This window comes from Uloborus diversus, chromosome 9 (assembly GCF_026930045.1).
Source record: "Uloborus diversus isolate 005 chromosome 9, Udiv.v.3.1, whole genome shotgun sequence".
Classification (NCBI taxonomy): domain Eukaryota; kingdom Metazoa; phylum Arthropoda; class Arachnida; order Araneae; family Uloboridae; genus Uloborus; species Uloborus diversus.
The window spans coordinates 109,232,915-109,248,746 of record NC_072739.1 but is presented as its reverse complement, the minus strand read 5'-3'; the positions used below and the strand labels follow the sequence as shown (position 1 = coordinate 109,248,746).

The 15,832-nt window shown below is 32.8% G+C and overlaps 1 protein-coding gene across 1 annotated transcript in view; it reads right to left on the bottom strand.

Moving 5' to 3' along the window:
- Positions 1-3,584: 3,584 nt before the first annotated feature.
- Positions 3,585-15,832, bottom strand: part of LOC129230435 (prolow-density lipoprotein receptor-related protein 1-like) — a 37,386-nt gene continuing 25,138 nt past the window's right edge. Inside the window, exons 7-11 of the mRNA XM_054864833.1 lie at positions 14,581-14,697; positions 12,276-12,389; positions 11,437-11,562; positions 5,311-5,433; positions 3,585-3,629 (exon numbers count right to left, since the gene is read on the bottom strand). Of these exons, the coding sequence (XP_054720808.1) occupies positions 3,610-3,629; positions 5,311-5,433; positions 11,437-11,562; positions 12,276-12,389; positions 14,581-14,697 (500 nt within the window). The 3' untranslated portion in view covers positions 3,585-3,609. The remainder of the gene's footprint in view (positions 3,630-5,310; positions 5,434-11,436; positions 11,563-12,275; positions 12,390-14,580; positions 14,698-15,832) is intronic.

Below are 15,832 nucleotides of genomic sequence, written 5' to 3'. Positions count from 1 at the left end.
CCTTGGACGAAACCCTAATCTGAAACATCAAACGATTAGAAAAAAATCTTATTTTGCAGATTTGATTACAAATTTAAAATATTAGAATCAAGCATCATAGTTCAAATACTTTTGTACGACTTTTGAAGTTCAAAAGGGGATTTTTGAGTAAAATTTTGCAAAAAAAAGGACATTATTTCATGATTTGTATGTTACAATATTTCAGTGTTTTTGGCACGTTAAATTCTTTGTTTTCCAAAAATTCATATAAATAACTACTAATGCCACACTATCGTTTGCAAGTTTCGCTTTTGGCAACTTTTATTTCTTGAGAAGGTACAAAATACCGAATTGTTAGGTTTTTGAAAAACTTATAATGCCTAGTTAGTAAATGGTTTTACTTAAAGGAATATGCCATCACTATCTCTATCACCCTGTATTTTGAAGTTAAGTGAATTCAATTCTGTTATTGTTTGCTTAAAATTAAAATTTTCTGGTATATTTTGCTAAGTTTTTTGCAAATATTACTAGGAATATTTAATCATATGCGAATACTGCTCAAAAGGCTAAAATTTTACCCATGAAAAATGTTCTTTTCGAACTTGTTTGCATGTGAAATATGAATTTGAAATAAAAATTACTTGTTAATCAGTTCCAATGGCAAAACTACTTAGCACATATGGAATTCGTATCTTTTAGATCAGCGCAGTGAAGTTTGTCAAATAATGAAAGATTTTATTTAAAAAAAAAAACAGTAAAACCAGATACATTGAAAATACAAATTTTCTTTTTCCCTTAAAGACTGATACTAATTTTTAATCGTTGCCAAATAAATAAATAAAAATAGAAAGACTAAATGTTCTACCTAGTACGCAAATAGAACATGACAACCTTATAGACAAACTTATAAGGATTTGAATAAGAGTGCCATATTTCTCCTTTTGCTACTGGAACATTAAATTTTAAAAACATTTTGATGTTAGAGATTCCGCCATCTTTCCACTAAAATGCTCTAGCAATGCCAATTTCACACTTCTCAACTATTTTACACACAACGGCAATAAAAATTACTAAAGAAAAAAACAGATAAGACATTCCTTTTGGTGGAATTACAAGTTGAATGATTTTTTCCATGATACAACGCGTAACATAACATTACAATACAGAGATATGAGCAAGGAACTTGAAGGAAACATTCAATGAAAAATAAATTAAAATAATGCTTCGTTCAGATACCAATCATTTGCAAAGTTTTCTTTTACATCAACAGTTTCTCAGATAACTAGGTTATTTCAAGTTTCCTTAACCTCAAAAATTTAGAAGCTGCAGAAAACTGGAAAACGAAAATAACTCAAAATTTTCGCAAATTTTTGTAGACAAAATAAAAAGTCAAAGTTATTTGCAGTTCTAGAGCTTGACTGCTTCAACTTGCGGTGATTTTAGAAGTCAGTCAAAGATGTCCATTTTTTCGAAGATTTAAATTTTCCCGCGGAGTTCATTGGACAGTTCGTGTCTCACGTAAACGGGTTTAGCTTTTTCAGCAGCCCAGAGATCGCAGTTTCGCAGTACCTTCAGTTAAAGGAAAATTAAAGTTCAGGACAACTAAAGTTTCTTATTTTTGAAAATATTATTTTAAAACGATGTTAAAAATTGCTTCTGGAAACTGGGTTTAGCTCTTTCAGCAGCTGTTTCCCACAGACCGCAGCACTTTTTCTAGTTTACTTGAATTCCGAATAAGAAAATTAGGGTTTCTTATTTTTGATAATATCATTTTAACGATGTAAAAGCGCTTCTGGAAACTGTCGATATTATGCGGATCAAACGACTTTGCACCATCAACATATAGCTGCCTAGAAAAATATGATTCTGAAATCTTTCATATATATTAAAATTTCTATATACCTAGTAATTCGAAAGCATCTCAGTATATTAATTTGAAAAATTACACTGTATGCAAAATATTTTATCTCAACACATTAATCTGCAAAACTACTGTACGTAAAATATCTTACGATTGCACTTCAAAGTCATTCAATGAAATCAAAATAGCAATTAATACTAAAAAATATATATAAAAGTAAAATTTTCAAATCAAAAGTGACTCCTACATGCTTTAAAACACCTTTAAAAATGACAGTTTCTAAAAGAAAAGATAAACTTTAGATAGATATACAAATCTCTCTCCACTCACAAGCGTTAAATAATTTTATAGTATGCAGTTTTTGCCAAAATGCGTTATATTGTTTATGCATATAACTTCGAGGAAAAATCATTTTAATGTTACTTAAATAATAGTCAAAGTTACAATTAACAAAGTATTTTTGGCTTCAAATTTAATTGAAATTTTTTAGAGGTTTAATTGAAAATTGCATTTCACATATCTCTTAAAGTTTTTTTTTCTGGTTACAAATTAAAATACACAAGAAATTATGCAATGCATGAAATTATAATTAATACTAAATGAAATACAAGACTAATAATGTTTTTTTTTTTGAGCAATCACGATTGCTTATTGCTTTCATTTGACTGTTTTTGGCTTGCTATCATTTTATTTTCCCACCAGCACCCTCTGCAGCATCACCGTCGACCGGGTCCTCACGATGCTGTTCCTATAGCGAAAGCCGTCCCCAGGTTTCATCCATGTCCTACACACACGCGCATACATACACAACTACACACACAAACACATACACAAACCCATACACACACATACACCTACACTCACATACACACGCATACATACAGACACACGCATACATACAGACACACAACTACCCACACATTCATGCCTGCACACAGACACAAACACATGCCTACACACACATACACATGCCCCCCACACACACATTCATACACATAACTACCCACACACTTATGCCAGACCCCTACACAAACACATATGCCTACACACACATACACATATCCCCTACACACAAACACACATACCCCCCACACACAAACACACACGCCTACATACACACACTCGTGATTGCGAAAAACATAATTTGAATTCAAGATGTCAAAATTCAAATTAATTTTTTTTTATTATTTTTTTTTTCTGTCTTTGAATTTTGTTTTACTTTTCGTGATTGTTATTGCAGTGCTTGTATAAATCACAATTAATTTGGAGAACTATATAAATAAAGATTAAAAATTAAAATATATAAGTGCTATCTTTTTTTTTTTGCATTTATTCTTATTGTCATGTACCATACGTAGAATATCAAATGAGAGATGAAAAAAATCACTCATACAATTTCAAATAGAATGTGTAACCTTTATAGAATGTATAACTAAGACGTAGAAGAGTCAAGTTTTCTTTTTCTATAGAAACTGTCTTTTAAGTCCATCCCTCTTTGTAAGTTCTTAATGTTCAAGTTACATAAAAAAAATCTTCACTTCGAATTCAATAGTGAAATAGTCTCCAGACTATTGCGGATCACTGATAATCCTTCTCACGCAGCATTTCAAAGAGTAATAACCAAACACTTCACACAAAATGTATATAAATTAATGTCCGGACGTCAGGGCAGCCTGCGCCCTGGCTGACAAAGACGATTCACTGAATAAATTACGGACGACACCGACACAAGGAGAATGGCGAGGCGAGCTCGAAGAGTTGGCATCAATTTACTCTGGTTTTTCACAGACTGCAGGAAGAAAAAAAAAACTCATTACTTATGTCAGTAAAATTGACTCATCATTTGTTATCTTTATGAAAGTAAGTTTTCCTGGTTGAAATAGTAGAGATAAATGTGTGTATTCATCATGCTCAGCTTTGTTAGTTTCTCAAAACTAAATATTCTCATTATTTGTGTCAGTAAAATGGACTCATCAGCTACATTTGATATCTTTATGAAAGTAAGTTTTCTTGGTTGAAATAGTAGAGATAAATATGTGTGTTCATCATGCTCTGATTTGTTAGTTTTTCTTGGTTGATAAAGTAGACAGAAATATGTATATTCATCATACTCAGCTTTGTTAGTTTTTTTTTTTTTGGTTGATATAGTAGAGATAAATATGGGCATTCATCTAGCTCAACTTTGTTACGTTTCGTTTGTAAGTTAAGTTAGTGGAAGTATGAATCTTTACAGCATTTGGAAGACACTTTTTACCGAAAATCAGATTTATGAAGTCTAGCTACAAACGTTTTAGGAAAAATAAAAATCATGGCGTTTATACAAGGTAACAAATTCTAAAATTTTTGCACAGTGCGCTTTGTACTGCGCATTCTTTTGACTTAAGTATGCCAATCTGCATAACAAATAGCGAGCGTGAAGCCCCATTACTTTCATTTTCTTAAACGTTAATTTAGTGTATATTTTATTCCTTTTGGAAAACAGCGTAATCAAGAATAAAAACTTTGCTATCTTTTTAAAGAAGAATTAGTTTTAACTTCTTTGTACTTAAAGCTCTGAATAGAAATTTTAAAAATTAATGATGCCTAAAAGTTTTGCTTGTAATAGTTAAAAGTGCTGTAAAAATAACATTAGCTAAAGGAAGGCTGAGTTAAATTACACGAGACGTGATCACAACTTATTACAAATTTATGTAACATCTTCCCAATTTATATGACAGTTTAAAATTTCGGATAAAGTGTCGAATATAAAAAATTGAAAAAATCTCTTAAGAGTCATGTAAACAATCATCATGTGACCTCCATGCTGAAAAAAGAATCGTTCCTTTATTGCTTTTATTACTTCTTAACTTTTTTTAGAACAACATATTGTTTTCTAACAAATACAAATAGTTCGTACGCAGAATATTATTACGATCGTTCTGTATAGTAATAATAAATGCATTTAGTACAACGATTTAGGAATACATCGCTTACTACATAGCCTTCGATGCAGGTCACGTCATGCGCCGAAGTGCCGTTTTTTAATACCCTTTTTCACATTGGTTTTATTAACTCTTGTGTTTAATAAAGGGGGTTGATGTGCAATAAAACGGTTTTCAGGGGAATGTGGTTTTCTCAGTGCTCTCTATAAATAAAAAATAATTTTCAAAAACGTGCGACTAACCATTCTGGAAATCTTGCTCTTTTAAAAAATTGTATTGTTACATAAACTTAACGAACAAAACATTAGATGAAAAAAAAATAATTTACTCCGAAAAAAATCTCTAGATCTAGTTAAAATACTTTCAAGAACTCTATACTATTCTAATCAAACTTAATTTTGAATCGTTTTTCAGGGTAATCTTTCAGGCGAACGATAATTTTTGGCCGAATTCTCAATGATACAATAGTTAGCTAATGAATAACTATGCCGTTAAATTTAATGCTTTTCACATTGTAAATAGATGGACTGTTTTGAAACTGATACTTACGGCATACTTCACATCGGTCTTCATCACTGTTGTCACCGCAGCCATCTGTTCCGCTGCACAAAACAGCGGTAGATCGACATCGGCCGTTGTTGCAGCGGAAGGTGTTAGGCGGACAGCCTTCTCCTGAAAAGAAAACATTCATCTTTAACAAAAAAAAATATCGTTGCATTATTTAATGCTGGTACGTGAACTAAATACAATTTTACGGGGAATCGAGAGAGAGAAAAATCACCTCAAATAATGGGGTCGTTTCCAAAATTTTAAAAGTTTTTTTTTTTCTGAAAGAGCATGCTCAAAAACATAGGATCTGACCATTTTTTAAATAATTTGTTTAAGTTTAATATTTTTTAAAAAATTACTTAAATCGGTGAGTTTTTATTGTTTACATTTTGCGATGACATCACAAATGATGAAATGCCATTCTGTGTTGCCATTCACAGAACAAAATATTTAATTCTCATCTTTACTCGCATGTATTGGCAACGATATGGTTAATAGCAAGCGTGGAGTGCAATTTTAATTCGCTGCTTGATTATTATAACATGGAAACGTAGTAGAAAGATGCGGCAAAGTGCATCATTTGTGACGTCATAAAGACCACGCCTTGTTTGAAAAAACGGACATTTTAAAAAATTAATTTGAAAAAAACTGTTGGGAAAATAAAAGTATTTTCTGGGTCCGTGTTTTTTTTTTTTTTTTGCTCATTCTATCTATTTATATGACTAAAAGTAGTACTTTTAATCGAAGGAAATCACCCCATTTTTTGCAAGCAGCGATGTGCTCTGATACAACAATACAATATTCGTTATTATTTGATAGGTTATAAAATTAAGAATACGTGTTAATGGAAATCAAACCTTACCTAACTGCAGGTTTGATTTGTGGTATTTGAGGTTTTAGCGGGGTAGGGGCAATTTTTGAAGGTTTTCTAGCTCATTTTTGGGGGGAGTGGGAGCGTGATTTTTCATTCTGTTCTAATGGTGCAGAACTGTAAATGTTACAGTTACGCGTATCTTAATTACTTTTATTCGTACTTATATATCAGTTACGCGTATTGTAACTGATTCCTTTTAACAGGCACTAAGTGGTCTAAAGACCTCTAACCTTCAAAATTTTCGACTTTCTGGAAAATGTATATGTTATGCATGATTTAATTCTGAACAATTTGATACCTTGTTTATTACCATATGCAAAAAACTTTTCAAATTACCGTAAAAATGCGTAAACTTCCCTCATAGAGATTTATGTTTACAGCAGCTGTTTAAGCCTCTTTTTCTCAAGTGCCGGTTTCTCGTTTTTGTGCGTGATGCGTGATATCTCAGAAAGTTTCTTATGTATTTCCGTAAAACTTTTCATGCATGTTTGTCTGATTTATTTTTATGTACTGAACCTAAATTTTAACTAGAAATGAAAGTTAATTATTTAAAAAAAAATATATTTTCGTCCAAAATTTTAGAAAGTTTTGATATTAACTTATAAAATTTCAAAGAAAAAATAAATAATTAAACAAAAAAATAGGTTCAGATCATAAAAATAAACCAGTTTAAAATGCATTAAAAGGTTTACGGAAATACATAAGATATTTTCTGAAATACCACGCACGGCAAACGAAAAAACCGGCACCCGAGAAAAAGTCTTAAATAGCTGCTGTAAATATAAATCTCTATAGGGAAAGTTTACGCACTTTTATGATAACTTGAAAAAAATTTTGCGTATGGTTATGAATAAGGTATCAAATTTTTCAGAATTAAATTATGCATAACATATATTTTTTCCAGAAAGTCGAAAATTTTGAAGGTTAAGGGTCCTTAGACCTCTTAAATCTTTGTGAACCAAATAAGATTGCGAAGCACTCTTTGGGGGTTGGTGAGAGACAGGAGGCGGAGCCCCCCTAGTATTAAAAAAAAAAAAAACATTTTAAAGTTTTACGGAAGATGTTGCTTAGAATTGTTTCCGCTGACAGTAATGTGAGAAAGATTTACTGAATTCGACAATTTGCTGTACCATAGTACAAGGGGTGTTCTGCTCAACCTCCCAAGAGCGATGATGCACTCTCTCAAGTTCTATGGAGTAGTACTTTTACTATGGAGTAGTACCAAACATCGAATAGAAAATTCGATAGAGTTTTAGCAACACACTCATTAAACATGGGAAAATATTGAAATCCCACTTCAACCCGAAGACAAAAAGAACTTCATAAAAATACGTATAACAAAATTGTTATTAAAAAAACGCTTCGAAGAGCACCGCTCTCCCAGGGTCCAAACTAACTTGTACCAAATTTCACAAAACATAATGAAGTCACAGCTTCAGGGCCTCCTGAACATAGCAAAACGGTCGTTTTGTATGTTTCAAAAGTCGCTTTCAAATTAGTGATCTCTAGTAATATATCTCTGGATCTGAATTGACTTGAACCTAGGACTTTTCGCTAAAATAGAAACCCTTATATCTTCTGTTCTAATTAATTGAGAAAATTGGAACAAGCTTTATTTGATAAAGAAACAAAATCTCTTTCGAAAGACACAGAATGTTGAGGGGTGTAAGAATTCTTTCATACCTTTAATAGGAAATTTACGTGAAATTTGAGCCTAAAAAAATTAATTACAAAAACACTAATTTGAATTTTAAAAAACAAAACCCCAGGTGCAAACCACCGGGGCTCGAAGTAATTTTGTACAAAATTTCAAGGCTGTAGGTGCTATGGGGTCTCTTGGACGCAGGCCCACTACAGACTTCCTTTTACAATTTTATTATGTTACTTTTATTTTAATATATAGAGAAAACAACAGAGAAGTTAAAAGTGTAGATTTCTTTTAATGAATGTGAAACAGTACCATTTTTTAAAATTTTTATTTTGCAAGCGTCACACACTAAAAATGGCTCTTACGCCATCAGTGCATGTGCAATACTTTTGAATAGCAGAATTAAAGTCACTCAGTGCAGTGCATTCGTCTAAATGATCAGTAGTCATTGCCTGATCGTAGTCGTCGAGTACATTAAGGAGAGCTTCTGATTCCAATTTGGTAGAGATTGGACCTCAAACAGTCATGCCCAGTTGAAACAGTCCAAAAGTGGCCACAGCCGCCTTTCTGGGGTCGTCAGGGATATGAAAAATATTCTCGTTCACAACAGCCCTTTATGTCCAATACCATAAATTATCAAGTACCAATCTTGAAAGGCACTCTTCTTAAAACTAAAGTAAGGATCCAAAGTAAATAAGGAAATAAATTGTGGATTGAAACCATTTCCTTATTCTTCTTGTGGTAAAAATATTTCACCTAACAAATGAAAAAAAAAAAGCTCCAACTGTTTGGAACATATTTTTCTGAAAAAAGCGAAAAGATTAATCTAGTTCCGGGATTTTTTTGAATATTGGAAATTGAAAAAGAAGAAAGAAAAAAAAAGATGTAGGTTAAGAGCAGATTAACATCGTCGAACGTGTGTTCTGTTTAATCTCTGCTATATGATGTTATTTAGGTCAAAAATGCGGAGTTAAAATATGGGTTTTGATAGATGGTCTCAATAAATGTTTGAATTTTAGAGAAAAGATAGTAATTAAAAGCAAGGCTGCGGAGTCGGAGGAAAAATGGCTCCGACTTCGGAAATACCTCCAATTCAGACTCCTTTACCCCAAAACCAGAATCCACAGCCCTGATGAAAAGTAAGAGTGTACTTGTATATTATTTTGTATCAAAGATAGTAGTTCCGAAGTCGTTCAGCAAAATACTTAAGGTGTAGTACCTCATGGGAGTTTATGAAGCTAAAAAAATTTAGAAATTAGTTTTGACAATGAAGTAAGGACATTGATATCCATAGAATTAGAGAAATTAGTAATAAAATGAAAAAAAAAAGAGAAAGAAATCAAAGTATATGTACGTTATTTTTTTTCACCTCCATATTGTATTATAATCTACCTACACTAACTACAGTTCTTGCAGCTCTAAAATTTACATCTGCAGTTGTAATCGTTCACTTGGAGCTTTAGTTTCAGCCCATTAAAGGCTTAAAATCTATGCAAGCAAAAACCTGTTCATTATGCATTGTAAAAAAATCCCGAAAATTTACTGTAAAAAAAACTGTCATCTATGACATGCATGTCAGTATTTTTTTACCGAAAAATAGCATTACACTAAACTTTTACAATATCCGTACACTGTTAAAAATTCAGGAAGATTTTCTGGTAATTGTTACTGTAAAATGGCGGATTAACGCATAGCTGATTTTTAGGGTAATTTATACCGGAGAAATAAGCGATCCCAGCGCCAATTGGTTGCAGTGGCCTACCGAGGATACCGTAAAATTTTACAGTAACATTTGATTTTTACGGTAATAGTTACTGGCAACATGGATGCCAGTAACAATTACCGTAAATTTTCCGGAAAATTTTTAACAGTGTAACTGAATAACAGTTTATTTTACACCAAGTGCTACCGTAAAATTGCATTGAAACTATGCAGTGAAATAGAATTTTACGTTTTACGGTAAAATGTTCTGTTAACATGGATGCCAGAATTTTCTATCGTATAGTTTCATGCATTTTTTTTTTTTTTACAATTAATCCTGCTTTGCAATTTCTAGCATGTGGGAATTCCCTCGGGGTAGATACTAGGCCTTTTAATATTTATTATGTTGTTACTCACAACTCACAAACTTTACATTCACAGAAAAAGATACATTTTTACGCTCTATCTGAAAGATTTGGCCATAAGTCCGAGATAAAAGTAGAAACAAAATAACGATTGATAACTATTTTATAAAAAAAAAAGGATTGCAACACCTTGAAGAATGAAACTAGCAGATGCAGTACCCACAGATGTCTGAAAAATAGCAACCGATGCCTAAAGACACCAGTTCGTGAGTTGGGACAAATCAATACAGGTTTCTGTTCAGTTTGATGTGAATAAAATCATAACGAATGTATATTGTTTTTTAATTTTTTAAAGAGAAATTTAATTGAAAAAAAGAAAGCGAAAACAGGTAATTTAAAAGTAGGGTTTTGCGGTGAAAAGTTGAATCTTCTCATCCAGCAGTAAAAAATCGTTTGACTAAAAAAACAGCTGCTTCGAGGATATTAAAAACAAGCCTCTCCATCAGTGCATAAAAAAGGAAACATGGTTCACGAAGTTTGAACTAACGGCAAAGTTCGGACTTCGTGAGGAATTCTTTTTTTAAAATGCACCGATAAAAAGGCTTAGCTGCTTCTGAGTTTTTAATTCTTTTTAATGATTTTAATACACTGTCGTATTTTACTCATTTCTTAGTACAAAGTTTTTCGACTGCTTTTTTACATAACAAAGGTTATTTATGGAATATATTAAAAAACGTCAAAGAAATTATGACAGTAGGATGTCTGTGGCAGGCCTACGTCCAGGAAACCTTATCGCACCTAGAACCTTGAAGTTGTGTAAAAAATTACTTCGAGTCCCGAGGGTTAGCACTTGTTTTTTTTTTTTTTTTTAATCGAATTAGTTTTTTTGTAATTCATTTTTTAAGCTACAATTTCATATAAACTGCCAATTAAAGGGATCAAAGATTTCCCACACCCCTTAACATTCGACGTCGTTCTAAAAGAGTTTTAATTTCTGTATCAAATTAAGCTTAATGCAATTTTCTAAATCAGTTAGAGCAGCAGATTCAAGGGTTTCTAATTTAACGAAAAGTCCTAGGCTCAACTTTCAAGCCCGGAGTTAAAGAGTAAAATGTATTACTAGAGACGACGAATTTAAAAGCGACTTTTCAAGCCTACAAAAGTGCCGTTTTGTAATGCTCAGAGAAGCCTCTAAGCACCTACAGCTAAGCAAGTTGGTAAAAGTAAGTTTGGAACCCAAGAAAAGGGTACTCATAATGCCTCGTTTATGCATATTTCTATCAAGTTCTTTTTGTCTTCGCGTGGGAGTGGGATTGTGTTCTAATTATGAGCTCTTTCCTTAAATTCCGTTTTCTAAGGAGGAGGATTTTTATTTTGTTCGAAACAACTCGTAACGCGTTTTTTAACTGGAGTCTTTCTAATTGACGATTTTAATATCTGCGCACCAAAAGGGTGTTGGTGAGCGCCGGCGAGCAGGGGCGGAGCTCCCCTGGTTTAATAAAATATAAGTCAAAGATTTAGTGAAATAATGCTCTTACCATGTTCACAGGCTAGGTAATTCTCGTCCGAGCCGTCTTTACAGTCACTATGTGCGTTGCAGAAGGCATACATCGGTTGACACTCCCCATTGCTGCACTTGAAGCTGTTCCGGTCGCAGGGAATTCCTGTTAAGAATTGAAATATAAAGTACATGTTAAGAATGAATTTAGTATATGTTACTGTGAAACTCCCTAAATCGAGTAAATGTCGAGATCAGCCGGTGGATATTAACATTTACAAACCAAAAATATCTGCGAAAGACCGAATATTTTCGGTGAATCACCAGTGAAAGTCGACCTTTTCCGTTTTCGGTTTTTCACGGTAATACACACACACAAATCTGTAGTGAAGCACCGTTTATACGTTTTTGAAGGGAATGCATGAAAAAAGCGCATACGTAAAAAAAAAACTTATGATAGTTGTACGTTAATATATGTATTGGACTCTGCGGTGACCAATTAAAGGACCGGGAGATGTGACGTACGAAACTGAAAATATAAGAGAAAAAAAAAAGCCGTTCTCTTTGAAAACATGAGAAAAAGAGATTGCAGGAAGTAATTTTGATTATATATTTTCAAGAACCGTTCCTATTTCTAAAATAAAAAAAAAAAAAAACTTTTAAGGTTTCAGACAAATTTCAGACACATCTTTTTGCGCCAAATCTGGCGACGTATCGCCAAGCTCTTGCCAGTAAAATTTTGAAAAAAAAAAAAAAAAATAGAGCGGATACTTTTTAGATATCAGTTTGAGGCAATGAAATTATATCAGTACTTAGCATCGATATCGAAGATCGCTATTCTAAAGATGGAAAACATTTTGAAGGTGATGTATGCCTTACCTTTGTAACAGCGAGCTTCATCACTCCCATCTGGACATTCCCAACGTTCGTTGCATACAGCTGACCGGGGCAAGCATGTCCCGTCGTTGCATTGGAATGATTGAATAGGGCAGTCTATAAAAAGATAAGAACAAATTTTATTTTGATGGTATTACTGACAACTACGTTTAAGTAATATTTAAAACAAAAACTCAAGAAAGAAAAGTCTTTGAATTTTAGATGAGTGGTGCCAGCCTACGATCTACGGACCACATGTTTTCCACCGAATGTGATACGTTGTTCAATTCAATATTATGAATCGAAAACTATTTTTTTTTTAATTCCCAAACAATCGACGATTTTCGGAAATCGGATTCTAAAAGATAGCTGGGAGCTCCGTATTGAAAAAAAAAAATAATAAGCATGCAGTAACGAAACCAACAACTCATGGTTTATAATTTTTTTTTTCTGTGCTTTCCTATGTTTTCTAGGAAAAAAATCAAACCTATTTAAATTTATATGCATTCTGGCTCACAAGAATCATTTTAATACAGTGAAATTCCGCTATAACGAACCCTGATACGACGAAATATCCGTTAGAACGCGCAAAACGTTCGGTCTCGTTTTAATACTCATTAAGTTAATGACAATGTTTAAAAAAATCTTGTTTTAACAAAGCGATTTTTTTCAAAAATTCGTTACAACGAAATGTTTTTCTTCTATTTCAGTTCTTCCTGCTGTTTTCGGAAACTAAAAAACGACTTACACAAGTCGTAACGTAAAAACTCCGTTTCTACTTTCGAAACAGAGCCATTCAAGGTGGAAATTCGTTCATTTTGTGGCGTAAGTTGATGTGTGACAACAAAAGTCAGTGTGTAGCTAAACTTTCGATTCGATAAAACGACGATTTATGCTCACTAAACGCAAAGCACCTTGTGAATTCGAAATGGGATCAGCGAGGTTTTCAACTTTTCATGTGGTGTAAGTTCTGTTCACAAATTAGAATCTTTTATAATGTCCTCTGAGACCAGATCTCTCTCGCAAAATAACACTTTTTCTGAAGAGGGCCAATGAATAAAAGTTCAGTGCTCAATTTTTTTTCTCTCTGTTTTTTCAGAATAAATAATGTGTTTACTTATTCTGATATTTTAGATCGTTCGTAACGGTAAATCTTGCAGATTTAATTATATTAGAGTACAAATTTTCAAAATGAACACTTTTATAAAAATAAAGAAAGTTTTTAGACGAATCCGTTACAAAGTTTCCTTGGAGTTCATTGTAACGGGATTTCACTGCATAAGGTTGGGTACCATTGTCACTGCCTTCGAAAGCCATTGTGTGGCCCCTCGTCAGTTTTGTCGCACGTCAATGAACGAGTCCATTGTTTCCGACTTCTATTCACTGATGAAGAGGCTTGTTTTGATAGCCTCGAAACTGCTGCTTGCTAAGTTTTTAACACTGTTAAAATGCATTTATTTTTACTTTTGTTTTCTTATTTGAATCAATGTTTTATTACTATAAATAAAATATTACGAATTATATGACAATTAGATTGAAACTAATTTGAAGAGAACCTTTTACTCAAAGTTTTTTTTTTCTCGAGCAATCACGAATTCCTTATTATTCCTATTTCACCATAGTTGACGTTGAGCTGATTATTCAGATTAGCATGACGACGAGAATAAGTCTAGCTCGTTGTTTTTAATATTAATTTAGAGATTAATTTCCGCCGTCGTGTTTACAAATCGTCCGCGTTCATTCAAGGCTTAACGCAAGCAGATTTTACATAGAAAACAAGGGTTTTTTGTGCAAAATCATGTTTTTTCAGACCTCCCCCCCCCCCAGATATATAGATGAACTGAATAGCAAAACTTACCAAAATTTCCAGATTACTAATTCCTATTGTTAAAATTTTATAAGAAACTAGAAAATCGCCCGTCAAGATATGACGGGTGAAAATTGCTTCTACATTTGAACAAAGCAATTGCCTGTTTGATGATATTTTGATAGTTGAAATTTTAACCCTAACTCCAATGGATTAACTCTAAACTCCAGTGGATAGCGTTCATGGTTGACCACTTTTTTGTTTCTTCATTCCCTTAAAAGGACAGTCTTCCCAGTAAAACTGTTAAGCTACCGGATCCAGTTCAGCCTTGTTAAAATAAAGCGTTTCCCTGCATGTCAAACTTTGCCAGAAAAAATTATCTAATTATCATGCAAATTATCATGGTATGAACAATTCGTAGATACTGCCTTTTACTTTCGCAAAGGACCCACCCCTTTAAAAAAGGACACATAATATCAAAAGCAATTCAGTCATACTTACTAAATGCTTGGCAAATATCTTCATCAGTTCCATCCAAACAGTTACGTTCGCCATCACATACAAAATACCAAGAAATGCACTGGCCGTTGGTACATTGGAACGTGTCATTTAAGCATTCTGCAAAAAATTTAGTTTTTGGAAATTAAAGACAAGTTACTTTCTTTTTTAACATTTAAGAAGTAAAACAATTGCACCCAAACCTGTTTTTGTGCGGTCTTTTTTTTTTTTTTTGTGAGAAATTTTTTTTTTTGTGCGGTATATGAAAATTATTGAAAAACGAGCGGAAATTATTTATAAAACGAGTGCGAGGTAGTATCTTCAAGTGACGACAGGGGCCTCCCAACGGGAAGTCACTGTGACCTCCCAAAAATTTCCTTATTCGGGAAATGTTTCGGGAGTCGCAAAATGATCATCGCTTGGTTTATTTTAATTTCGTTTAAATATAACATTTTTGGGTTATTTTCTACGTGAGACTTTTTTTATGCGGTCCCTATCCAACTGAATAAAAAAATCTTTTTTTAACTGTGTTGCGAAAACGACTTTTTATAGCTACTCGTGAAGTTTCGAACAATTTTTTTAATACTCTTTTTATGCGGTCCCTATCTACCGCATAAAAACAGGTTTGGGTGTATTATGAGCCACCCCACGGAAGGCTGACATTTTGTCTTGCACGTGAATTCTCCATATTTCATTGCAAAACGTACAATAATAATAATAGAAAAAAAAAAGGAAGGCAGTAGCCGGACTGTCCGACATAATCTACGCTCTTATTGAATAACATAAGCTTATAATATGTAAAATCGGGGAATGTGGGGCGAAGTGAAATAGCAGGGCAAAGTGAGATTGTGAAATAATTACACTGTTTTTAGCGCCACCTATCTGGTAGTATTTTAACTATGTAGTAGCAGCACATGTAGTCTATTCAAATCAGGAAAAAAACATAACCTCATGTTAAAGCATTTGATAATACAGGCAGTTTTAAAAAATGATACTCTGGTTGAAGAAAAATTTTGTTGCAAATAAAAATTATTTTTGTTGCTATAAAGCGATAAAGATCTTGTTATTAAAATTTTAAATATTAATTGAGACCTCTTAATATTCGGTGCTGTATTAATTTTGTTAATATTAAGCTTATTTGTATATTAAATAGTTTGTACAATTAGTCAAGTACATGCGGACAAAGTGAATGGGGCAAAGTGAAATAGTTTATTTCGTTTACTCGCTCAATTATTTACTAAATCACTTACGTTTT